The sequence below is a fragment of the Chiloscyllium punctatum genome, chromosome 20, assembly GCF_047496795.1.
Source record: "Chiloscyllium punctatum isolate Juve2018m chromosome 20, sChiPun1.3, whole genome shotgun sequence".
Taxonomy (NCBI): domain Eukaryota; kingdom Metazoa; phylum Chordata; class Chondrichthyes; order Orectolobiformes; family Hemiscylliidae; genus Chiloscyllium; species Chiloscyllium punctatum.
The window spans coordinates 14,397,174-14,424,383 of record NC_092758.1 but is presented as its reverse complement, the minus strand read 5'-3'; the positions used below and the strand labels follow the sequence as shown (position 1 = coordinate 14,424,383).

General features: G+C 47.4%; 1 protein-coding gene across 8 annotated transcripts in view; it reads right to left on the bottom strand.

The window, feature by feature from the left end:
* The window catches only part of cyfip2 (cytoplasmic FMR1 interacting protein 2), a 116,272-nt gene that overhangs the window by 70,109 nt on the left and 18,953 nt on the right, over positions 1-27,210 (bottom strand). For 2 of the 8 annotated variants that reach the window (XM_072590369.1, XM_072590377.1), the window contains exons 2-5: positions 5,926-6,075; positions 5,146-5,235; positions 3,810-3,887; positions 10-111 (exon numbers count right to left, since the gene is read on the bottom strand). In XM_072590369.1, the coding sequence (XP_072446470.1) occupies positions 10-111; positions 3,810-3,887; positions 5,146-5,235; positions 5,926-6,042 (387 nt within the window). In that variant the 5' untranslated portion in view covers positions 6,043-6,075. Of the gene's footprint in view, positions 1-9; positions 112-3,809; positions 3,888-5,145; positions 5,236-5,925; positions 6,081-15,467; positions 15,575-18,354; positions 18,588-18,742; positions 18,767-27,210 lie in introns of those variants that run through there. The other 6 variants (XM_072590376.1, XM_072590374.1, XM_072590372.1 and 3 more) reach the window with 6 other exon arrangements.

Here is a 27,210-nt window from a genome sequence, read left to right as displayed (position 1 = left end):
GTCCATTACCTGGAAATACATGAACTTCATCAGTTTGGTGACCTCTGGCTCCAGAACCTCGACTGTCTTTTCGTAAATCTCCACACGGTTTGGCTGCTCATTGCACTTGACCTGGGGTTTACGAAAAAAATAAGTGCTAAAGTTATGAAAGAAAGAAAGCAAGAAAGAAAGAAAGAAAGAAAAAAGTCCGGGGCAGCAGATATAAAGTTGGCCTATTCACAATCACACGGGTCGCAACAAATCATTTCAGTCATCACCTTCCTACGTTTTGACGGGAATTTCAAAAAAAAAACAAGCAGACAGTTGGAGAAAAGACAAAGGATCATGAGGGAGCATCTTGGCTTGGAGGATCAGTTTGTTCTAAATTAAAATGGGTAGGAACTCCGATGAGAGAGTTTATGGGTCCTCTGTTCAGTAGGTTGAGTATTGGATAGTGTATCAATCGAAAAATAATAGCATTTAAAACAGGAGTATAACAATTGGAGAATCATTAATTTTCACATAAACTGGAGGAACAAAAGCAGTTTGGAAAGCAAGTTCAATAGAGCAGTGGATGTGGAGATGCTGGTGCTGGGCTGGCACAGGCAAAGTCAAAGTCACACAAAAGCAGGTTCTCGTCCTGCTTTTATTTGAAATCACAAGCTTTCGGAGCACTGCTCGTTCACCCAATGAAGGGACAGCATACAAAAGCTTGTGATTTCAAGTAAATCTATTGGACTGTAGCCTAGTGTCTCATGACTTCTGATACAGTCAAAGAGATGTACAGCATGGAAACAGACCCCAACTCGTCCATGCCGACCAGGTATCCTAAATTAGTTTAGTCCCATTTGCCAGTATTTAGTTCCTATCCCTCTGAACCCTTCCTATTCATCTACCCATCCAGATGCCTTTTAAATGTTGTAATTGTACCAGCCTCCACCACTTCCTCTGATAGTGCATACATGCACCACCCTCTGTGTGAAAAGGTTGCCCCTTTAGGTCACTTTCAAATCTTTCCCCTCTCACCTTAAACCTAAATCCTCTAAGTTTTGGACTCCCCCATCCTGGGCAAAAGACCTTGGCTATTCACCCTATCCATACCTCTCATGATTTTATAGAATTGGATAAGGTCACCCCACAGCCTGTGGTGCTCCAGAGAAAACAGCCCCAGCCTATTCAGCCTCTAACCATAGCTAAACCCTTCAACCCTGACAACATCCTTGTAAATCTTTTCTTGTAAATACTTTGAGAGTGTTTCCTAAATTAGCACACTGCGGAACTAACCAGGGGATAGGCTATTTTAGATTGCGTCTTGTATCATGAGGCAGGGTTAATTAATAATCTCACATTAAGTGATTATCTGGGGAAAGAGAAATCATAATATGGTGAACGCCAGACTGAGTTTCAGAATGACATACCAAGTCCAAAACTAGAATATTTAATGTAAATAAAGCCAATTATACAGGTATGAGATACATCTGGGTTATGACAAATTGGGAAATTTTTACCAAAAGGTTGATATGGGTTCCTCTCCCCTTGCTAATCTGCCCACAGTCCTCACCCTTTCAGATATCAGGCTGTACCAAGGGTCTGGAGAACTGCAAATATTACGTCCTTATTCTAAAAAAAAATGCAATGATAAATCTAACTACATGCCAGTTAGTTTAACGTTGTTGAGTGCGTAACCTTTAGAAATGGGACAAAATGAACAGTCACTTGGACAAACTGAATAATTCAGGAAAGTGAATTGCAATTTGTGTTCAACTAATGTGTTTGAGTTTTTTTGGTAAAATAAGGGAGAAGATTGATGAGGGTAATGTGATTGACGTGATGGATTTGGACTTCCAGAAGGCATTTGTTAAAGTGTCAACTAATGGTCTTCTCAGCAAAGTTGAAGCCTGTAGGATATGTGGGGAAGTGGCATGGATAGGTTTTGCCTGATTGTAACAAACAGAAAATAATGATGAAAAGTTTTTCTCCTCCCCCCCCCCCCCCCCCCCCCCAGACTGTAGCAGGGTATAGAGTAATGTTCTCTTGGGGTTAGGCACTCTGCTTTTCTTGATCTATATTAGTCATCTAGACAATGGTGTACAGGGCTCCAACTCTAAACTTTGCCGAAGTATTGTGAACTGCGACTGGGATGTGTGATGATGCTGTTACTTTTAGAGGTTATTTTGAGCTGGTTTTTTTTTAAAAGAGAGGTTGTGAGGCAGAGGTACAGAACTGGCTACAGAAGACCTCAAGTAAACAGCTTGGGAGGTTTTGGGGATTTCTTTAAAAAACAACCTGAATGGGTGTGGCCAGCTCTCACAGATCTGGATTTCTGGGGTGTTTTTCCCCAATAACATCAGAAGATATTGGGGTCTCAGCAGAGTTGGAAACTTCAGTGGTTGTCTCCTTGTCAAGGGATGTTACCATATTGGAACGGAGAATTAGTAACATTTACTGTATATACCATTCAGTTAAGTTTCCGATCTGTTAAGTGATTCTAAATTCCTCGTTCTTTGGTTTTATTTTATCAGCGTTTAAATCAAGTGGGTTTTGCTTAACATTGAGTGGTTTGACCAATCATGTTGCATCAGGAACAGACACTTTATGAATGCCTTCAAAAGAAGAAAAGGTTAAGGTCTGGGCTAGCTTCTTCAAATATTTTGAGGAGGTCTGGTCTGGTCTGGTCCACCACAACAGCATGGGCCGAAGGGCCTGTTCCTGTGCTGTACAGTTCTATATTCTATGTAATATGTTAATCTGGCATTAGCTGTTGGGAAAATCGATTACGTAAACAAGACAGTTATGGAGTCCCAACAATGATTAGGTGGAGTCAACGTGCTTTGGTGGGAAATCACATCTGACAAAATTATTTTGTGTTTAGGATTGTAACGAGCAGGGAAACAAGGTGGATGAGTATAACTGAAGCTTGAAAAGACATTCAATAAGCTGCCCCAGGTAAAATGGTCACTCCAGATATGGACTCACGTCATTGGCGATAATATATCACCTTGAATAAAAGCTGTGTTAGCTGACAGGAGGCAGATTGTCGCGATGAGATGGATAGCGAGAGGTTGCTACCTCCGACTGGGGAGCCAATAGCGAGGGAGCAGATCCCAGAAGGAGTTGCGTACAGCCACAACTGTATTGCGTAGCGGAGCAGGGCGGAGGGACTGGTGTCTATGTTGTGTTTTTTAACGAGCAGCACCGTGTGCTGGTGATCAGCTCCCTTCACAGTTCTTCAGTAAGTGAAGGACCTGAACAAAATCCAGATGTGGCCTGCCAAGTGGTGGCAATATTGACACGAGGACCGGGGCAGGAGGGAAGCTCGGAGAATTGGAGGATAAAAAATAAAGAGCAGGTGCTGGGATGTGGAACGCGTTGTCTGAAAGGGTGGAAGAAGCAGATTTAGTCACAATATTCAAAGGAGAACTGGATACATACTTGAAGAGAGAGCACTGCAAGCTGCCAAGAAGGAGTAGGGGAGTAGGATTAATTACATAACCCTTTCAACGAGCCATCTTCGCCACAATGGGCTGAATGGACTCCTCTGGCAACACTGTGCTCATCTAATACTGTCCAATTTTAAGTACTCTACCATTCATTAATGTGCGAACAGCTCCCTCACTCTAGAATTACTTCACTAAACCTCTCCACCCTTTCTCCTCCTTTAATCAAGCACTTTGGCCTCCTGCTTTAGTACCTCTTTGTGCAACTTGGAGTCAAACTTTTGTTTGATAATACCTGTGATGCATTCTGGGACATGTTACAATGGTAAAAGATGCTACATCAGTGCACTTGTTGTCATATGCATCCCTGTCTCCACTGGGCACCAGTATTACCTGTGGAATAGCTCGTGAGCAGCTCCTCCAGGTGTAGAGCATCACTGCGTATTCATGTCCCTCCTCCAGCATCTCATTCTGAAGAGAAAAGTAGAAAAATCGTGACCCTGTTAATGAGGGTGTGCACTTCATCCAACCAGGAGAGTGAAATTGGGTTTGACAGTGAGGGTCAGAAACTGACACTGGGATTGGGTTTGACAGTGAGGGTCAGAGACTGACACTGGGATTGGGTTGGACAGTGAGGGTCAGAGACTGACACTGGGATTGGGTTGGACAGTGAGGATCAGAAACTGACACTGCGATTGAGTTTGATAGTGAGGGTCAGAAACTGACACTGGGATTGGGTTTGACAGTGAGGGTCAGAGACTGACACTAGGATTGGGTTGGACAGTGAGGATCAGAAACTGACACTGCGATTGGGTTTGACAGTGAGGGTCAGAGACTGACACTGGGATTGGGTTTGACAGTGAGGGTCAGAGACTGACACTAGGATTGGGTTGGACAGTGAGGATCAGAAACTGACACTGCGATTGGGTTTGACAGTGAGGGTCAGAAACTGACACTGGGATTGGGTTTGACAGTGAGGGTCAGAGACTGACACTAGGATTGGTTTGGACAGTGAGGGTCAGAAACTGACACTGCGATTGGGTTTGACAGTGAGGGTCAGAGACTGACACTGGGATTGGGTTTGACAGTGAGGGTCAGAGACTGACACTAGGATTGGGTTGGACAGTGAGGATCAGAAACTGACACTGCGATTGGGTTTGACAGTGAGGGTCAGAAACTGACACTGGGATTGGGTTTGACAGTGAGGGTCAGAGACTGACACTAGGATTGGTTTGGACAGTGAGGGTCAGAGACTGACACTAGGATTGGTTTGGACAGTGAGGGTCAGAGACTGACACTAGGATTGGTTTGGACAGTGAGGGTCAGAGACTGACACTGGGATTGGGTTGGACAGTGAGGGTCAGAGACTGACACTGGGATTGGGTTGGACAGTGAGGTTCAGAGACTGACACTGGGATTGGGTTGGACAGTGAGGGCCAGGGTCAGGCAGCATCCGAGGAGTAGGCAAATGAACATTTCGGACAGGGCTTTTACTGAGTGTAGAACCAGGCACAGGTTAAATAGTGCAGTATAATGCAGACACCACTGAACTGTCACATTGGGATCTTGTAACGTTTTCCCAGAGTTGGATATTTTCAAGGAGCATCCTCAAATTGGTCAAGGGCTCATTCCTGGGGCATCGAAGACATTCAGGGTATTGGGGGTGAAAGGAGCTGGTTGTGGACAGAGCTGAATGACGTCCATCCCCCTCGGGCGGAGAGCTGCTTACCATGCTCGAGTGTACTGTGGCCTGTTCGATGTACCTGGCGATCCCAGTAACAAACGCATTCCTGTCTTCAAAGTTGGTGTCAAAGTTCGCCTGAGGATGAAGGGCAGCAGTGGAAGAGGTTACAGAAATGGACACGCTCTACAGTGTACAAACACAACATGGAGACATGACCCACCAAAGAGTCCACCAAACCCCCTTCCTACCCAGAGACTGGATCGTGGACAATTATAAACTTTGTTGGTAATCATTGGAGCAGGCTCCCAGTCAATAGTAGGCCGGGTTACTATCTCTGGACTCAGTGGCTAGATTGGAGCACAGCTCAGTTATAGCCTCCTTAAAATGGTCTTAGTCTAAGTTAATATAAACAAGGTAGCAGTAACTTCAATCAATATATTGCCTGCTCAATGAGTTCCTTATTCCCTGGATCTGATACAACAGTTACCCCTGGAACTCACCATGAAGTTCCACCCTTCCTCAGCTTGTCCCTCACCTGAGATGTGGTGATCCTCAGGTTAAACCACGACCAGTTGTCTCTGTAATCAGACAGCGTGCCCATGGTCCTCTGGGACAATGTTGGTTTTACTTTTACTGTGCAAATGCAGGAATCTGGGGTGGAAGGATTGGCTTCCCACTTCCCAATATATATTGCCAATCTTCCCAATTCTTCACTAATCTCTGGGATAATATTAGCTTTACCTTTACCTTACTGTGGGAGAGTTGATCGGTTGCCTACTTGTCCCAGTTGAGATTAGCTCGAGGTGTCAGGGAGGCCACACCTACCTGGTACATGATGGAGGAGGGAGGTGGTTCGATGCATGGTTGCTGGTCAGGGAGAGGTAACTCCTCCAGAAGGTCCACATTGGACAGAGCATCCTCCAGGGTGACATGGGTCGTCATAGCTAGGTTCGATTAAAACCCGGCAAGGTTAATCTGCACTGGGTCGGCGGGGGAGGAATAAGAAGAAAACTCAGTCAGAATCAGTGCAGTACTCACAGAACACAATGGATCCCAAAAGACACAAGGGCTGTTTGTCAAAACTGACTTTAGAAATGCTTTAAAAACTTCCCAAAAACTTTCTCTTCCGCTATTTTTCGCCCGCTGGTTGGCCAGAAGGTGTTGCCTGCCACTGTACCAGCTGACAACTACCCCCCCCCCCAACCTGACCCCAAGACCCTCTCCCCCTGACACCCTCTCTCACCCCCATCCCCAACATTCCCTCCCTCCAACACCCTCTCCTCTTGAAACCCTCTTACTCCACGACACCATCCCTCTCTCCCCCTCCTCGAACCTCCCCTTCCCGAGACCCTCCCTCTCACCCTCCTCAAACCTCCCCTTCCCCTGACACCCTCTATCTCCCCCACCTCCAATCTCCCCTTCCCCTGACACCGTCCCTCTCCGCCTCCTCCAACGTCCCCTTCCCCTGACACCCTCTCTCTCCCCCTCCTCCAACCTCCCCTTCCCCTGACACCCCCTCTCTCCCCCCCTCCAACCTCCCCTTCCCCTGACACCCTCTCTCTCCCCCTCCTCCAACCTCCCCTTCCCTGACACCCTCTCTCTCCCTCTCCTCCAACCACCCCTTCCCCTGACACCCTCTCTCTCCCCCTCCTCCAACCACCCCTTCCCCTGACAACCCCTCTCTCCCCCTCCTCCAACCTCCCCTTCCCCTGACACCCCCTCTCTCCCCCCCTCCAACCTCCCCTTCCCTGACACCCTCTCTCTCCCCCTCCTCCAACCTCCCCTTCCCCTGACACCCCCTCTCTCCCCCTCCTCCAACCTCCCCTCCCCTGACACCCCCTCTCTCCCCCTCTCCAACCACCCCTTCCCCTAACATCCTCCCTCTCCCCCTCCTCCAACCACCCCTTCCCCTGACACCCCCTCTTTCCCCCTCCTCCAACATCCTCTTCTCCTAAAACCCTCTTTCTCCCCCTCCCCCAACATCCCCTCTCCCCGATTCCCTCTTTCCACTCCCCCTCCCACCATCCCTCTTGCAGTACAGCTGGGGCGCAATCCATGTAAAGACAGGGACCATTTTGACTGAAGCTGCCTACATGAAGGGCAGGTTCAGAGTACGTGCCTCATGTTACACCTTCCTCTGTTAAGAGCTGCATTAAACTGATTGATCTACGTCCTTTGCTGGGGGTCCTTGCTCAGTGGGTGGCACAGTGACTCAGTGGTTAGTACTGCTGCCTCACAGTGCCAGAGACCCGGGTTTGACTCCCACCTCGGGAGACTGTCTGTGTGGAGTTTGCACATTCTCCCAGTGTCTGCGTGGGTTTCCTCCGGGTGCTCCGGTTTCCTGCCACAGGTTAGGTGAATTGGCCATGCTAAATTGCCCATACTGTTAGGTGCATTAGCCAGGGGTTAATATAGGGTAGGGGAATGGGTGGGTTACTCTTTGGAGGGTCGGTATGGACTTGTTGGGCTGAAGGGCCTGTTTCCACACTGTAGGGAATCTAATCTAATGTGAGACTGCAGTCATCAAATCTAAGTGGAAAGAAAACTCTTCTCTGGAATGGGAAGTGGGGGGGGGGGGGGGGGGGGGGGAGGTGTGGGGCACACAGTTTCAAAATAAGGCCTCTCTGATTTAATGTGCACGTGAGCAGGAAATTTCTTTTCCCAGACAGTCGTTTGGAATTCTCGTCCCCAGAGAACAGCAGAGGCTGGGGGTGCTGACTAGACTTAGAGGAGGGAGTTAGACAGATTGCCCACCTTTCAGAGTCACCAAAATCAGGAGGCATAAAAATGTTAACAGATCCAAAATGGCATTCAGGAAAAATGTCTCGATCCTTGGTGGGAGGAATGTTTGGTATATTTTAGCCTAGAACACCATAGAGATACCAAAAGGAGACTGGGAATCCGCATAGTTTGAGATGGCAGCTCTCACAAGATTAGCGTTCTGTAGCAGAGCGTAGAACGAGGCACAGGTTACTCAGTGTTAAACTGTGAAGCAGAAGGAGCTCCTAAGGCAAAGGCCATTCAGTTGCCACACGTGGACCTTGTAACCTTTATGGAGAATGCAAGAGACGTATCTCAATCTACATGAGGTTCAAATGTGGAGTTGAGCCATGATTACACTGAGTGATGGAGCAGGCTTGAGGGGCCGAATGGTCTACTCCTAATTCTCGAGTTGTTACGTCGTCAATGTATTCGGTTTAACTTCAACTATCATGATGGACTTCGAAACAAACAAAAGAAAATGAACCGGCTCTTGAACAGGCTGAAGTTAACCAGGTATTTATAAAAAGACAGACTGTGCTCGACTGACCTAATTGATGTGTTTGATGAAGTGATTGAGAAGGTTGATGAAGGGAATGTTGTGAGTGTTGATAACATTGATGTTATGAAAGTACGTGATGGTGTATCCCATAAAAGTCTGGTGAACAAAACTGAGGTTCTTGGAATAGGAAGGTCAGTGCTGACAGTCACGGAGTCATACAGCACGGGTACAAACTGTTCGGTCCAACCAGTCCATGCCCACCATAATCCCAAACTAAACTAGTCCCACCTGCCTGCTCCTGGTCTGTATCCCTCTGAATCTTTCCTATTTATGTATCTATCCAAATGTCTTTAAATATTGTAACTGTACCCGCATCCACCTTTTCCTTAGGAAGTTTGTTCCACATACAAACCACCAGTGTAACAAATTTGCCCTTCTTGCTTTTGTTTTTGCTGTTGTTTATCTATTATTTACTTATCTATACTACTTAACTATCTATGCGACTTAACTCTGTGATCTGCCTGTATTGCTCGCAAGACAAAGCTTTTCACTCTGCTTCGGTATACATGACAATAAATTCAATGCAATTCAATTTTCAACTCAACTCAACTCAGTTCAAACAAGATTTGGAGATGCCGGTGTTGGACTGAGGTGTACGAAGTTAAAAATGACACAACACCAGGTTATAGTGCAACAGGTTTAAGTGGAAGCTCCAAAAGCTAGTGTGCTTCCCATTAAACCTGTTAGACTGTAACCTGGTGTTGTGCAATTCAATCAAAGTTGTGTACAATGTCAGCATAACGCCCCAACTCCTATACACGATGCTCTGAATAATGAAGGCAAGTGCGCTAAAATATTGGCTCAAGGACTGAAAGCAGCAAGTTATGGCAAATGGTTATTTTTGATTGAATGACAGTAATCACCCAGAGGGTGGTGGGAAATCGGGGATGCACTGCCTGGGACGGTAACCTTATAACCTTTAAAAGGTACGTGCATGAAATTACATAACATTCAAAGCCTTGCGCAGGCAAGTGGGATTACAGCAGATTTGACGTAGATTTAGCAGTACAGACCCAATAAACTGTCCTGTATGATTCCATGAGTCAGTGCAAGGATTACTGCTTTGGCTCAGTGATTAACACTGCTGCCTCACAGCACCAGGGTCCCAGGTTCGATTCCAGCCTCGGGCGACTGTCTGTGTGGAGTTTCTCCCCGTGTCTGTGTGGGTTTTCTCTGGGTGCTCCGGTTTCCTCCCACAGTCCAAAGATGTGCAGGTTAGGTCAATTGGCCATGCTAAATTGTCCATAGTGTGAGTGCATTAGCCGGGGGGAGGGGGTGGTGGGTTGGTGAGGACTTGTTGGGCTGAAGGGCCTGTTTCCACACTGTAGGGAATCTAAGCTAATCAAATCATAAATGCCTTGGGTATGAGAATACAGAACAAATGTTCAGAATTTGCTGATGATATCAAATTTTAAGGTAGACAATGAGGACATTCGCAGCTGACAGCAACAGTACGTAGATGGGCAAACAAATGGCAGATAAGATGCAAGTGTGAGGTGGTGCATTCTGACCAAGGTCACGCAGAGGCTCAGTGGTGCAGTTCCAGAGAATGTGCAGAATTGGAATGATCTGGGTCTTCATGCGTATTCCTCTTTGAAGGTGGCAGGACATATGGAATTTGGGCTTCATCAAAATCGAGGTTTTGACAATAAAAGCAGAAACATTCAGTTGGATCTTTCTAAAGTTCTCGTTAGGTCTCAGTGGGAGTATCACGTCCACATGGGAGAAAGCGAGGACTGCAGATGCTGAAGAACAGAATCAAAAAGTGTGGAATGAAGGGCTTATGCCCAAAACATCGACTCTCCTGCTTCTCGGATGCTGCCTGACCTGCTGTGCTTTTCCAACGCCAGACTTTTTGACTCTGACGACCATGTTCACGTTTAGGGAATTACCTCAAGAGGCTATGGAGGAGATATACCTGACTAGTTCCAGGATGAGGGATTTCGACCACACAGTCAACATGGAAAGGTTCGGGTGATTTTCCCAAAGGAGACTGAGGGAGCGATCTGACCAAAGTGTCGAAGATTATGACAGGTTTTGATAAGACAGTAAAAGTTGAGCTGATGGTACAAGAACTAGGAGACACAGATTTAAGGCTTTGGACGTATGATATGGTGGAAGGGTGTTGGGGAGGAAGAACATCTTTATGCTGTGACGGTAAATATCCTACAATTCACTACCTAGGAGTGCTGAGCACGGTTGTGGAGACAGGAAATTGGGTGGGCACCAAGGGGCAATAAATATGCAAAACTACGGAAATACAATTAGAACAGATCAGGTCGCTCTACGGAGAACCAGCATGAACTCAATGGGCCAAACAGCCTCCTTCAGTGCTGTAGCTCAGTTGGCTGGAAGGCTGGTTTGTAATGCAGGGTGACACTAGCAGCTCCACCTGTGGAGGATACCATGAAAGGTCCTCCTTTTCAATCTGTCTGCTCATGTGATGACCCTCAGGTCAAACCACCACTAATCATCTCTCTAATGAGAGATCAGTCCCCTGGTGGCTTTACTCTTACTGACTATGCAACTGCAGCAATCAGGACTGATGTTATGTTGGGCGCCGAAGATACTGGCTTCAAGCTTCCCAATACACATTTGCCAAACCTTCCAACATTTCACCACTCATCCAACGCGGGATATTGGGAAAGCAGCAACAGTAAATGATAGGCTGTGGAGGGGTGGAAAGAGGCAGTACCGAGATAGAGATGGGTCTTGATTTCGTTCACCTGATGAACACCTCACCCAGGGGCAGCATGTATTTGAGAGTAAGAGGATGGGCGAGTGGACAAGGAGGAGAAATTCTTGGGGGGATGCCACAGGCAATGGTGCAAAAAGAGGAAGGGAAGCTATTATAGACAATTCATTGATCAATAGGATGAATGATTACAGAACAAGGCTATGGAGCAAATGCTGGGAAATGCGATTACAATGTGGTTATTAGTGACCAGCACTGACTCGATGGGGTCGAAGGGCCTTTATCAGTGCTGTCGAGCCCTATGATTCTAACCAGGTGAGGTCGTCGGGTGGACCCGCATTTCTTAGAGGAGGGTGTTTTGGTGAACCAGTACCAACAACACGTCTAAAGGAATCATAGGCTCCCTACAGTGCAGCAAGAGGCCAATCAGCCCATCGAGTCTGCACTGATCCTTTAAAGAGCATCCTGCCCAGCATCCTATCCCTGTAACCCTGCATTTCCTATGGCTAACCCCTTAGCCTGCACATCCCTGCACACTATGGGGCAATTCCGCATGGCCAACCCACCCGAACCTGCACATCCCTGCACACTATGAGGCGATTCCGCATGGCCAACCCACCCGAACCTGCACACCCCTGCACACTATGGGGCAATTCCGCATGGCCAACCCACCCGAACCTGCCCAACTCTGGACTGTGGGAGGAAACCGGAGCACCCGGCAGACTAAATCCTCAGAACGGTGGGAGGCACTTTTTTTAAAAACACAGCCCGAACTGCCCAGGACGAGAGTTGCAGGAAACAGGTGGGAATTAGTCAGGTTCAGGGGTGTGGGCATGAGATGGAAAGGGAGGAAGGTCAGAAACAGGTGAGGGGTTTGCACAGAGAGAACAATTTGGGCTGATCCTTTTGAGGAGTCGGTGATAATAACAGGTTTAATGGAGAGAGGGAAGTATTAACAATATCGACTAAACAGGGGAGCCAGGAAGCTAAGAGGGCGGTCAGCAGTTAAGTGAGAATAGAGCTGAGAAAGCAGGAGGTGTATGTTAGGAACACCCACCCTCCAATCCTGGCACTTTCCCCTGCCACCGCAGGAACTGTAAAACCTGCGCCCACACCTCCTCCCTCACCTCTATCCAAGGCCCTAAAAGAGCCTTCCACATCCATCAAAATTTCACCTGCACATCCACTAATATCATTTATTGTATCCGTTGCTCCCGATGTGGTCTCCTCTACATTGGGGAGACTGGGCGCCTCCTAGCAGAGCGCTTTAGGGAACATCTCCGAGACACCCGCACCAATCAACCAAACCGCCCCGTGGCCCAACATTTCAACTCCCCCTCCCACTCTGCCGAGGACATGGAGGTCCTGGGCCTCCTTCACCACCAGACGCCTGGAGGAAGAACGCCTCATCTTCCGCCTCAGAACACTTCAACCCCAGGGCATCAATGTGGACTTCAACAGCTTCCTCATTTCCCCTTCCCCCACCTCATCCTAGTTTCAAACTTCTAGCTCAGTAACTGTCTCCTTGACTTGTCCGGACTTGTCCAACCTGCCTATCTTCTTTTCCACCTATCCACTCCACCCTCTCCTCCTTGACCTATCACCTTCATCTCCTCCCCCACTCACCCATAGTACTCTCTGCTACTCTCTCCCCACCCCCACCCTCCTCTAACTTATCTCTCCATGCTTCAGGCTCACTGCCTTTATTCCTGATGAAGGGCTTTTGCCTGAAACGTCGATTTCGCTACTCGTTGGATGCTGCCTGAACTGCTGTGCTCTTCCAGCACCACTAATCCAGTATTTGGTTTTCAGCATCTGCAGTCATTGTTTTTACCTTGTTTTTACCTTGTTAGGAACAAGACTAGTTCGGAGAGGCTGTGAAGAAACCAGAGAAAGAGGCAAGGTCAGGCTTACCGAAAAGGGCAAGGCTGTCTCAAGGTTCAGCTTGGTGCCTTACAGGAATAGAGGGAAAGGAACAGGTGGTCTCAGTCCTGGCATCAAGGAAAACATTCGTATCTCCAGTGTACGAGCGCATATGCCTTACACAATCTGTCATTTCCTCCAGTCAACTGTCACAATCCCTCAGAAAGAGGATTCTCTTTGTACAGACTGTTGTTTCGGGGGTCACACCCCCACGTCCCATCATCGCTTCCCTCCTGCCACAACATACAGACAGGTAGCGAAGGATAAAACTGGAGCTTTTCTTTTGGGATTGTTTAATCAATTTGTCTGTGGCAGATTGCACTTGAGCCACAGTTAAGGACACTGCGTGGTGGTCTTTGGGTGGTACATGGCAATCTCTTGGCCTGTCGTGGTGGTCTCCCAGCAGCCCAGCGCGGTGGTCTTTGGGCAGTCTCTTGGCCTGGCATGGTTTCAGGGTGAACATCCAATCTCGAGGTGATACCAGAGCGATCTCCCAGCATTGTGAGCCCTGAGGTGAAGCCAGGCACAGTCTGGATCAAGGCGCAATGCGGACTGGAGGCCCTGTGTCAACATGGACTGGGTCGGAAGACCATTTCTCTGTATGTCTTTTCTCCATTTTACAACATATTCCTAAACCTGCAATGGTGGATGTCCGGTACTTCTCTACTTTTTCAGGAATTGTAACTGGAAAAGCTGTGCTTGGGAACCTTTGTACCGAAGATGGCAGCATAAGCAGCGAATCTCACACTTTCCTCATGCAAGAACATGTGACTAAAAGCTAATTCAATACCAACACCCACAAGACAATGACAATCATGTGAGTCCACTCTGCCAGCAATGCATATAACAACTGATATCTTTAACTAACCTGTTTATGATGCTCATCCAGGACGGGTGAGACTTGAACTAGGGCTTCCTAGCTCAGAGACAGTGACGCTACCACTATGTCACAACAATACTCACAAGGTCTTTTCTAACCAACCTGCTCAGAGATTTTATGATTCATGCCTGGAGCAACTGGGCCTTGGAAGCAGGACTCCTCGGTCAAAGGCAGGGACACTACCACTGCACCTCAAACACCATTAAAAGGCGGGGATGCTTTGTAAAGGGTTGAAATTTACTCTGTTAGGGCCATTGTGGACCCAGGCCAGGACACATATTTTGACCCAGCAAAGTTCATCTGGAGCAAGTGGGCTTCTGGTACAAAGACAGGAACACTATCACTGTGCCATAAACATCCCTATTCTATAGATATTTACCAACCAAACTGTGCTGCGATACTACTCCAAGCCTCTAGAGCAGCTGAGACTTGAACCTGGGCCTCCTAGTCCAGAGACAGGGAACCTGGCATCTACACAGACACATATTAGATTTTGTTCACTGCCAAACTATTACCCCAGGTCCATCCTGTCCCAAATAACGTTCAGGCAATTGTCCAAATGATGCATGTTCCCTGCCAACTAATTATGCATCCAACTAACATCTGCCTCATCCACCACCACAAACCTGCAAGTATTTTAAGGTTTCCTGAGTTACACAGAAAATAGTTCAGAAATAGTCCACTTCAAATCCCCCTCGCACTCTGCCAAGGACATGCAGGTCCTGAGCCTCCTCCACTGCCAAAGCCAAGCCACCCGACGAATGGAGGAAGAATGCCTCATCTTCCAGTTTGGGACCCTCCAACCACACGGGATCAAAGTCAATCTCACCAGTTTCCTCATCTCCCCTCCCCCCACCTCATCCCAGATCCAACCCTCCAACTCGGCATCGCCCTCTGGAACTGTCCTAACTGTTCATCTTCCTTCCCACCTATCTGCTCCACCTTCCCCACCGACCTACCACCATCACTCCCCCCCCCACCCGCATCCACCTATCCCTTCCCAGCTGCCTTCCCCCCTGCCCCGCCCCAACCCCCTATTTATCTGTCAGCCCCCAAAGGGTTGACTCTCTTGCTCTTCGGATGCTACCAGACCTGCTGTGCTTTTCCAGCACCAGAGTTTTTGTCTGATCTCCAGCATCTGCAGTCCTTTCTCTTTTTCAGAAGTAGGCCATTCAGCCCAACCAGATGGTTACCCGCCCTTTCATGCCTCCTTCCATATCCTACTCTATCAGCTTAATCCCGTGCTCTCTTTTCCATCTTAAATACATCAATCCAAAGAGAGCTTCATGAACTTGGTTCCAAATGGTTTGTGCAGTGGATAATACCTGACTTGATTTACAGAAGTAAAATCACATTTCAAAAGAATTAACGATGAATTGAGACCCAACTCCTCTCAAACTCATCATCTCCCTGCAGTATCAAATAGAGTGGCTCACTCTTAAATTCTCCTTTTCCCTCACAGCCACCACGCCCCATGGTTACCTCACCGCTCCCCCATCCCCCCACCTCTTTCCCAACCATCCGCGCATCTCCTCATCCAGCCTTACAGCTTAGCTTCCCAACTGCAGTCAGCTTCAAGAGTACATTCCGCACCCATCCACAGTTTCGGTGATAATCCTCCGCGGCAGCTTCTGAGGTGGCTCAAAGTAAGAGACAGAAACACGTTTGTGAACCCTGACCTTTGAGTGAGAGAGAGAGAGCGAGAGATACAAGAAACAAAGAACAGGAACGAGAACAGGAAACCCATTTCCTGTTGAGCAGATATGTTCAGCCTTTGCAACAGAACGTGCGGTGGGCAGAGGTGTGTGTGGAAATGGCAGGCTTACTCCTTGCAACAACAGTCATGCCGAGATGTCTCCCAGCCATAAACCTCTGCTCAGAAAACAGATGATAAAATACACTGAGAACCCTGGAACTTCAGAGGAAACGAGACAGCCAAGTGATACTCTGCTGGTGTCTCAAACACCCACTCATTAAAAAAATAAGCCCCAATAGGTTCGACAGCTCAGCTCACAGGAGGAAGCACCAAGTTCAGTAATCTACAGCTCAGCTCAAATCAAGAGTTTGGAAGCTGCTCCCAAATGCTGAGAGGTGATGAAATTACCCAACCCAGTGGCACAAAGATTGGTGTGCTCATTCTCACATACACTGGGTTCAGCCCTGAGCCTCATTCATCCTGAAAATCCTCAGCCAATTCCCCGAGCTCAGCATGCCAAGAGATTCCTTAATCTGCATTTATTATCAACTCCACTGGCCTACAGATACACCCTGTCTGAAAACTCAGTGATTCCTATTCCGGCCTTTGGCCTGAATTCCTGAAGAAGGGCTTCATGCCCGAAACGTTGATTCTCCTGCTCCTTGGATGCTGCCTGACCTGCTGCGCTTTTCCAGCAACACATTTTCAGCTCTGATCTCCAGCATCTGCAGCCCTCACTTTCTCCCTGAACTTCAAAGGCAACATCATGGCTGCGTGTGTCTGTATGAGAAAGAAAGAGTGAGCACGGGAGCAAGAGAGAGAGAGTGAGAGAGAGAGGGAGAGAGAGACAGAGCCAGCAAGACTGAGCGCGGGAATGAGCGTGGGTGCAAGAGAGAGCACAAGCAAGCACGGGAGAGAGACAGAGAGAGTGTGTGAGCACAGGAGTGAGCAAGAGCAAGCGTGGGAGTGAGAGAGTGAGAGTGAACGCGGGGGTGAGAGAGAACAAGCATGGGAGTGAGCAAGAGCACACAGGACCGTGTGAGAGAGCAGGAGAGAGTGATAGCAAGCAGGAGTGAGTAAGAGAGTGAGAGTGAACGCAGGAGCAAGCGAGAGCACGTGGAAGCAAGTGAGAGAATGAGAGCATGTGCAAGACAGCGAGAGACTGAGCTCGCCGGGGTGTGCAGGACATGGGAGGGAGCAAGGGAGCGCAGGAGCAAGAGTGTGCGAGAGTGCACAAGGAAGTGAGAGAGCATGGGAGTGAGACAGCATGGGAGCGACTGAGGGAGTGAGAGAGCGCGGGAGCGGGCGAGGAAGCGAGAGACCGAGCAAGGGACCGAGGGAGTGCAGGAGCATGAGAGAGGGAGAGGGTGGGTGTGTAGCATTGTGGGGTGTATGTGTGTAGCAGTGTGTATGCGTGTAGCAGGGTGGGCGTATGTCGCAGTGTGTATGCGTGTAGCAGCGTGTATGCGTGTACCAGGGTGTATGCGTGTAGCAGCGTGTATGCGTCTAGCAGCGTGTATGCGTGTAGCAGCGTGTATGCGTCTAGCAGCGTGTATGCGTGTAGCAGGGTGGGCATATGTTGCAGTGTGTATGTGTGTAGCAGGGTGTGTGTGTGTAACAGCGTGTATGCGTGTAACAGCGTGTATGCGTCTAGCAGCGTGTATGCGTGTAACAGCGTGTATGTGTGTAGCGATAAGTACATCAATGCCTGCAAGGTGCTCGCATGTTTTTGAACATACTGTGCACCCAGAAATCTTACTTTCCCAGCCATGAATGGTCAGTCTCTGGGGTCATGCCCTATTCCAGTTCTCCTCCTCTAGGAAATCACTGTCTTCTCACTGACCTCCCACCCCCCCGCCAGCCTTAACAGGAACTGTGGCTGCAGGATCCATACGGAAGACCCAAGCGAATCCAAACGACACACTTTATACAAGGTCTGTGTTCATCCAGCCGTGGGGCATCAACCCTCCCCCACCAGGGTCTCAAGTGGCTGGTATCAGGATCGAGCACTTTCTAGTCAGTGCCACACATTGAGGACACAAATCCCTTCAATCCCAGAGAGGTGTCCCCACTGCGGCCATCTCCTGGACCCCACCTGCCATCCTGTTGATGCTCTGAGCCCATTAATTAATTACAGGGAGGTGACCCCTCCCCCAACTACATGGGATCAAAATCGATTTCACCAGTTACCTCATCTCCCCTCCCCCCACCTTATCCCGGATGCAACCCTCCAACTCAGCACAGCCCTCTTGAACTGTCCTCCCCATCTAGCTTCTTTCCCACCTATCCGCTCCATCCTCCACTCCGACCTATCACCATATCTACCTATCATCTGCACATCTACCTTCCCCCTAGCCCCACCCCTTCCCATTTATCTCTCAGCCCCCAACGGGGTCTCCCCCACATTCCTGATTAAGGGCTTATGCTTGAAACGTCGACTCTCCTGCTCTTCAGATGCTGCCTGACCAGCTGTGCTTTTCCAGTGCTACACGTTTTGAGTCTAATCTCCAGCATCTGCAGTCCTCACTTTCTCCTGCTGGAATTAGCACTAGACTATTAATCCAGAAACCCAGGTAAAGCTTTGGGAATTTGGGTTCTAATCCCACCATGGCAGATGGTGCTACATGAAATCAATAAAATTCTGGAATTAAGAGTCCAATGATGAAACTATTGCCAATCGTTGGAAAAACCCATCTGGGCCCCTAATATCCTTCAGGGAAGGAAACTGCTGTCCTTACCTGGTCTGGCCTCCACATGACTTCAGGCCTACTGCAATGTTTGTGACTCTTAGCTGCCCCAAGGGCAATTAATAGCCAGCCATGCCCACACTGCACGAAAGAATAAACAGTCAATCACTTTCACATTGCAAGAGCTTTGGAAAATGATTGTGCGAGGTTCCTTGAATCCACAGTTTAAAAACAAAACCAGTGTCACCAGATCAGGAACTGTGCAGACACACAGTCAAACCCTCCACAGCGCAACTTCAACTGCACACACTCACCACCACCACCCAGCAACCTGACCATTCATGTGAGCTTACAACATCGACAAACACGATAAGTTCATTGACTCGGCTAAACTCCAAGCTGAAACAAGTGGCTCCAAACGACCAAAGTCAAATCCTACCTCGATCACAGAGATGCCAGCCCATTGTTTCGAGAGTGATGCAGGAAGGGGAAGGAGAGAGAGAGAATGCTGCGTTATTGTGAAATAGAAAGTGCCATTAAATCAGACGTCTCGACAAAACATGAAATAAAAAGCAAAAGACTTTGCTGTGATCAGCTACACTTGTCACACACCCTGCTGTCGACTCCACCCCAGCTAGAAATGAACACTTCGAGAGTCCTAGAGTCATAGAGATGTACAGCACGGAAACAGCCCTGGAGAAATATCAGGAGAGTAGGACAAGTCTTAAATGAGGAATCAAGAGGGCGAAAAGGGGTCATGAAATAGCTTTAGCGAGCAGAATTAAGGAAAATCCCAAAGCATTTTATTCTTAGATAAGAAGCAAGTGGGTAACTAGAGAAAGGATTGGTCCATTAAAGGATAATGAAGGAAGGCTGTGTGTCGAACCAGAGAGAATGGGTGAGATTCTGAATGATTACTTTGCATCAGTGTTCACTGAGGAGAGGAACATGATGAATCTTGAGATTAGAGATAGACGTTTGATTAATCTGGATCACGTTGCAAAAGTAGGGAAGATGTTAGCACGCTTCGGGGGTGGGGGGGGGGGTTTAAACTAATTTGGCAGGGGGATGGGATCCGGACTTGTAGTCCAGCAAGTAGGTTAGCTGTTTGTCAGGATGTCCAAGAATGTAGGGAGGCTGTGGAGAAGGTAGCACCGACAGGGAATACTTCCGGACACAGAGATGGGTTCAAGTGCGTATACTTCAACGCAAGGAGTATCAGAAATAAGGTGGGTGAACTTAAGGCATAGATCGGTACTTGGGACTACGATGTTGTGGCCATCATGGAAACGTGGATAGAAGAGGGACAGGAATGGTTGTTGGAGGTTCCTGGTTACAGATGTTTCAGTAAGATTAGGGAGGGTGGTAAAAAAGGAGGGGGGGGGGGGTGACATTGCTAATTAGAAATGGTATAATGGCTGCAGAAAGGCAGTTTGAGGGGGATCTGCCCTTGGAGGTAGTATGGGCTGAAGTCAGAAATAGGAAAGGAGCAGTCACCTTGTGGGATGTTAACTATAGCTCCCCCCCTCCCCCACCAACAGCAGCAGAGATGTGGAGAAACAGATTGGGAAACAGATTTTGGAAAGGTGCAGAAGCCACAGGGTAGTAGTCATGGGCAATTTCAACTTCCCAAATATTGATTGGAAGCTCTTTAGATCAAGTAGATTGGATGGGGCGGTGTTTGTGCAGTATGTCCAGGAAGCTTTTCTAACTCAGTATGTAGATTGTCCAACCAGAGGGGAGGCCATATTGGATTTGGTACTTGGTAACGAACCGGGACAAGTGATGGGCTTGTTAGTGGGTGAACATTTTGGTGATGGTGACCACAATTCTGTGACTTTCACCTTGGTTATGGAGAGGGATAGGTGCGTGCAACAGGGTAGGTTTTACAATTGGGGGAAGGGTAAATACGATGCTGTAAGACAGGATCTGAGGAGTATAAATTGGGAGCATAGGCTGTCAGGGAAGGATGTCGTTGAAATGTGGAACTTTTTTCAAGGAACAGATACGACGTGTCCTTGATATGTATGTACCTGTCAGGCAGGAAAGAGATGGTCGTGTGAGGGAACCTTGTTTGACGAGGGAGGTTGAATGTCTTGTAAGGAGGAAGAAGGAGGCTTACATAAGGTTGAGGAAACAAGGTTCAGACAGAGCATTGAAGGGATACAGGATAACCAGGAGGGAGCTGAAGAAAGGGATTAGGAGAGTTAAGAGAGGGCATTAAAAATCTTTGGTGGGTAGGATCAAGGATAACTCCAAGGCCTTTTATGCGTATGTGAGAAACATGAGAATGACGAGAACGAGGGTAGGTACGATCAAGGACAGTAGTGGGAGACTGTGTATTGAGTCGGAAGAGATAGGAGAGGTCTTGGATGAGTACTTTTCTTCAGTATTTACAAATGAGAGAGACCGTATTGTTGAAGAGGAAAGTATGAAACGGACTGGTAAGCTAGAGGAGATACTTATTAGGAAGGAAGATGTGTTGGGCATTTTGAAAAACTTGAGGATAGACAAGTCCCCCGGGCCTGACGGGATATATCCTAGGATTATGTGGGAAGCAAAAGAGGAAATTGCAGAACCATTGGCAATGATCTTTTCGTCTTCACTGTCAATGGGGGTGGTGCCAGGGAACTGGAGAGTAGCGAATGTTGCACCCCTGTTCAAAAAAGGGAATAGGGATAACCCCGGGAATTACAGGCCAGTTAGTCTTACTTCGGTGGTAGGCAAAGTAATGGAAAGGGTACTGAGGGATAGGATTTATGAGTATCTGGAAAGACACTGCTTGATTAGGGACAGCCAGCACTGATTTGTGAGGGGGAAGTCTTGCTTTACAAGTCTTATTGAATTCTTTGAGGAGGTGACCAAGCATGTGGATGAGGGTAGACCAGTGAATGTAGTGTACATGGATTTTAGTAAGGCATTTGATAAGGTTCCCCATGGTAGACTTATGCGGAAAGTCAGGAGGCATGGGATAGTGGGAAATTTGGCCAGTTGGATAGAGAACTGGCTAACCAGTCGAAGTCAGAGAGTGGTGGTAGATGGTAAATATTCAGCCTGGAGCCCAGTTACAAGTGGAGTTGCGCAGGGATCAGTTCTTGGTCTTCTGCTGTTTGTAATTTTTATTAGTGACTTGGAAGAGGGAGTCGAAAGGTGGGTCAGTAAATTTGCAGACGATACGAAGATTGGTGGAGTTGTGGATAGTGAGGAGGGCTGTTGTTGGCTGCAAAGGGACTTAGATATGATGCAGAGGGGGGCTGAGGAGTGGCAGATGGAGTTCAACTCTGTCAAGTGTGAGGCTGTCCATTTTGGAAGGACAAATAAGAATGCTGAATACAGGGTTAATGGTAGGGTTTTTAGTAAGGTGGAGGAGCAGAGGGATCTTGGGGTCTATGTTCATAGATCTTTGAAAGTTGCCACTCAGGCGGATAGAGCTTGTAAGAAGGCCTATGGTGTATTAGCGTTCATTAGCAGAGGGATTGAATTCAAGAGTCGTGAGGTGATGTTGCAGCTGTACAGGACCTTGGTTAGGCCACATTTGGAGAACTGTGTGCAGTTCTGGTCGCCTCATTTTAGGAAAGATGTGGAAGCTTTGGAGAGGGTGCAGAGGAGATTTACCAGGCTGTTGCCTGGAATGGAGAATAGATCGTACGAGGTTGGGTTGAGAGTTCTCGGCCTTTTCTCATTGGAACGGCGAAGGATGAGGGGTGACTTGATCGAGATTTATAAGATGATCAGGGGAATAGATAGAGTAGACAGTCAGAGACTTTTTCCCCGGGTACGACAGAGTGTTACAAGGGGACATAAATTTAAGGTGAAGGGTGGAAGGTATGGGGGGATATCAGGGGTAGGTTCTTTACCCAGAGAGTGGTGGGGGCATGGAATGCGCTGCCTGTGGGAGTGGCAGAGTCAGAATCATTGGTGACCTTTAAGTGGCAATTGGATTGATACATGGATAGGTGCTTAAGCTAGGACAAATGTTCGGCACAACATCGTGGGCCGAAGGGCCTGTTCTGTGCTGTATTGTTCTATGTTCTATGTTCTATGTGTTGGGTATGCTAGAGATTATTAAGGTGTACAAATCCCCAGGACCGGATGGGATCTATCCCAAGTTGCTGAGGGAGGCGAGGGAGGAAATAGCTGGGGCCCTGACAGATATCTTTGTGGCATCCTTAAACACAGGTGAGGTACCGGAGGACTGGAGGGTTGCTCATGTTGTCCCCTGTACAAGAAGGATAGTAGGGATTTCCTGGGTGACTACAGACCCAGTGAGCCTGATGTCGGTGGTGGGGAAGTTGCTGGAGAGGGCACTGAGGGATAGGATCTATTTATATTTAGAGAAGAATGAGCTTCTCAGTGATAGGCAACATGGTTTTGTGAGGGGGAGATCGTGTCTTACCAACTTGATAAGAGTTCTTTGAGGAAGTGACCAAGTTGATAGATGAAGGAAGGGCTGTTGATGTCATATACATGGACTTTAGTAAGGTGTTTGATAAGGTTCCCCATTGTAGACTAATGGAGAAAGTGAAGTCACATGGTATGCAGGGTGTTCTAGCTAGGTGAATAAAGAACTGGTTGAGCAACAGGAGACAGAGAGTAGTAGTTGAAGGGAGTTTCTCGAAATGGAGAAAGGTGCCCAGTGGTGTTCCACAGGGATCAGTGTTGGGGCCACTGTTGTTTGTGATATACATAAATGATTTGGAAGAGGGCACTGTTGGTATGATCAGCAAGTTTGCAGATGACACGAAGATTGGTGGAGTAGCAGAAAGCATAAGGGACTGTCAGAGAATGCAGGAGGATACAGATAGACTGGAGAGTTGGGCGGAAACGTGGCAGATGGCTTTCAATCCAGACAAATGTGAGGTGATGCATTTAGGCAAGTCTAATTATAGAGTGAATTATATAATGAACGGAAGAGCCTTGGGAAAGGTTGATGGGCAGAGAGATCTGGGAGTGCAGGTCCATTGTACCCTGAAGGTTGCTGCACAGGTGGATAGAGTGGTCAAGAAGGCATATAGTATGCTTGCCTTCATTGGACGGGGTATTGAGTATAAGAGCTGGCAAGTCATGTTAAAATTGTATAAGACATTGGTTCGGCCGCATTTGGAAGACTGTGTACAGATCTGGGCACCACTTACCAAAAGGATGTGGACGCTTTGGAGAGGGTGCAGAGAAGGTTTACGAGGATGTTGCCTGGTATGGAAGGTGCTAGCTATGAAGAGAGGTTGAGTAGGTTAGGTTTATTTTCACTAGAAAAAAGGAGATTGAGGGGGGACCTGATTGAGGTTTACAAAATCATGAAGGGTATAGACAGGGTGGATAGAGACCAGCTTTTTCCCAGGGTGAAGGATTCAATAACCAGAGGTCATGCTTTCAAGGTGAGAGGTGGAAAGTTTAAGGGGGGATACAAGCGGCAAGTACTTCATGCAGAGGGTGGTGGGCGTTTGGAACGCGTTGCCAGCAGAGGTGGTAGAGGCAGGCACGGTAGATTCATTTAAGATATGTCAGGACAGATGCATGTGTAGATGGGGAGTAAAGGGATACCGATGCTTAGGAGCTGACAGTACATTTGGATCAGCTCAAGCTTGATGGCCGAAGGGCCTGTTCCTGGGCTGAACATGTTCTTTGTTTGTCCATGCCGACCAGATATCCCAACCCAATCCAATCCCACCTGCCAGCACCTGGCCCATATCCCTCCAAATCCTTCCTATTCATGTACCCATCCGGATGCCTTTTAAATGCTGTAATTGTACCAGCCTCCACCACATCCTCCACCATACACGCACTAACCTCTGTGTGAAAAAGTTGCCTCTTAGGTTTCTTTTATATCTTTCCCCTCTCACCCTAAACCTATGCCCTCTAGTTCTGGACTCCCCGACCCCAGGGAAAAGACCTTGTCTATTTACCCTATCCATGCCCCTCGTGATCTTCTAAACCTCTATAAGGTCACCCCTCAGCCTCTGACGCTCCAGAGAAAACAGCCCCAACCTGTTCAGCCTCTCCCAATAGCTCAAACCCTCCGAACCCGGCAATATCATTTTAAATCTTTTCTGAACCCTTTCAAGTTTTTGAATTGCTGCTAAAACAGTGTTTTATTAACCATCATTCATGGCCACATTGTAATTTGACCAACACTGTGCCTATTGTCTTGTCTTGTCAGGTGCTGTGTTGCATGTTTTGCACTTTTTGATGCACTTGCATAGTCTATTTCTCTACCGCAGAATATCTCAATGCTCTTCACAGCCAATCTCAGCCGCTGTTGCAATGCAGAGAATGCACACAGCAAGCTTCCACAAGCACCAGCAGCAGCTGGACACGATGGTCCGTTTTTGTGATATCGTTTGAAGGATCAGTACTGGTTAGGACAGAGGGGAGAACGTTTCTCGAAATACTGACCGGGAAATTGTTTCCTTCCACTAAGATGGGGCTGCAGTTTAATGGCTCGAATGACTGATGACACGACTGACAATGTAGCACTCCTTCAGGCAAGGGTCAGCCTGCGATTCCAATTCAGTTCCTGGTGTGGGGCTTGAACTCTGAACCTTCTGTTGCCCACTGCAAATTGGAAAAGGCAGGCTTGCATGTGCCTACAGCTGTATATAATTTCACGATTACTGGTGGTGGTTAAGAAGATTTTTTAAAAACCACAGTGATTTGGTGATGGGGATTGCATGTGATAACACTTCATAATCTCAAGATGTCTCACGGGCATAGCTACTGTCAGAGTGTCCTACAGCATAGAAACAGACAGATTCTTTGATCCAACATGTCCATGCCAACCACATTTCCCAAACTACACACACTTCACTTTCTCCCACCTCCCATGTTCTATGTAAACGCACCATAACCACACCAGTGAATCCAATAAAATGCCAGAATATTTATCAACCCTCACCTCAACCCTGGCCCATTATTCTTCAAAACTAAAATCTCTTACGTAGATTCATAGGAGAATAAGTAAAGGGAGACCCTTCAGCGCACTGGATCTGTGCCAGCTCTTTCAAAAAGCAATCTAGTTATTTTGATTCATGTGGGCATCATTGGCTCAGTCATTATTTACTGCCCATCTTTGAGACAGTGGTAGTGAGCTATCTTCTTGAATCACTGCATTCCCGTTGGGGTCAAAGTTCATGTAGAAAGGGAGTTCCAGGGATTTTGATCCAACAATAGAAACACATATCCAAGTCAGGACGGTGAATGGTGTTGAGGCAATGCTGCATCTAATCCCATGCCTGCATTTGGGGTTAGTCTCATCCACGTCACCCTCCTGGGATTGCCAACTCCAATACAGAATTCTGTCCTTCCCCACCAACTCTCACAGACCTTCCCCGTCCACTCCTACAATTCTCACCGAGATTTTGTAACCATTTTTAAGCCGATGAGGAAACAAAATCTTGAGCACTATGTAGAAACATTATTTTCCTCACCTCATCTCTGGTCCTTTTGCCAATCATCTGAAACTTGCTTCCTAACAAATTAAGCTTCTCCAGTTTCCCCACAATCTATAATCCCTGATTCATGGGACAAACGTGGTCTGCACCCTCTCTGATTGCCCGAATACCCTTTTAACAGAGTGATCCACACAATGAGGAGTCAATGGTCAGTTGGTGCTAGGTGTAGGTCCAGCATCCCTTCCTCAATCTTCTACTGTACGTTTTCTGAAGACCCATGAGTTGTGGGAAAGGCCTGTGTATCGTTTTGCAAGCTGTCCCTTTTATGACCGAAGTCGTGTGCAGAGTATTGTGTAATTTCCTGAGGTTGGCACGGGGTTGATGAAGGGCTTTTGCCCGAAACGTCGATTTCGCTGCTCCTTGGATGCTGCCTGAACTGCTGTGCTCTTCCAGCACCGCTAATCCAGTGTTTGGTTTTCAGCATCTGCAGTCATTGTTTATACCTCATGGGGTTGAAACGTCAGGAGCAAAGAAGGGAAGTCAGTGTCAGTGTCATGGTTCTACCTTGGCTAGAGATAAGCAAGCAGAGAGCTCTCCATGAGTGGATTAACTCCCTGTATCATAATTTAGAACAGGGTTCTGAGAATATTGAAGAGACTGTGTTACAGTGTATGTGACAGTTGTATGTCACATGTCACATACAGTTGGAAAGGAGAGAGATGAAATGGGACAGTGAGAGAGAGGGAGAGAGAGAGAGAGAAGGGGCAGAGAGGGAGTCAGGGCAGAGAGGGAGAGATGGGACAGAGAGAGAAGGAGAGATGGGATTGAGAAAACAGGATTATGGATGAGAAAGAATTCAATGTTGCTGTGTCAGAGCTGTCAGAGCCAGCCTAAAGGGTCCATCACAAAGGATTCAGGAAGTTTTGTGGCAATGGCTGCTGTAATCTGAATGAGAGAGGGCTTGTTGGTTTGTGCCCGGTCAGTATAAACCAAATTCATGAACTTTGGATTGAAGATGGCAGCTGGTGAATATAACAAGGGCTGAAATTATGGAGTAAGAAGTGAAAGGATAACGTAGCAGAGGCTAAGTTGGGAAAATGATGAGTTTGCAAACAATGGGGATAATGCGATTGTTTGTAACCATATGAGGTGTACCTTTGTTGTATTGACAAATTTAAAATGAAATTTCCATTTTAATTGCCTTTACCTAACCAATGTTTGAAATATATTGACTTTTGTTGATTTGTTCCAGTGAAAGTTTTAAAAAGTAAAATCTTTCTGTTGACATCATTGGGATTCCTTTAAGATCTCTCTGCCTCTGTGTGGATTATAACTGTTAAGTACTTCCAAAGCTCACCGCCCTGCATGTCTTAGTATCTGTTCTGTCAATCTGTCTTACCTCCTGCAAAACTTAGCACACAAGCACTCCCAATTCTTTCTGTCCTTGAAAACTATATCATTTGGTCTGTGTTGACTCTCTTCATTTTACTGAGAAAAACATAACTCACTTTTCTGTGTG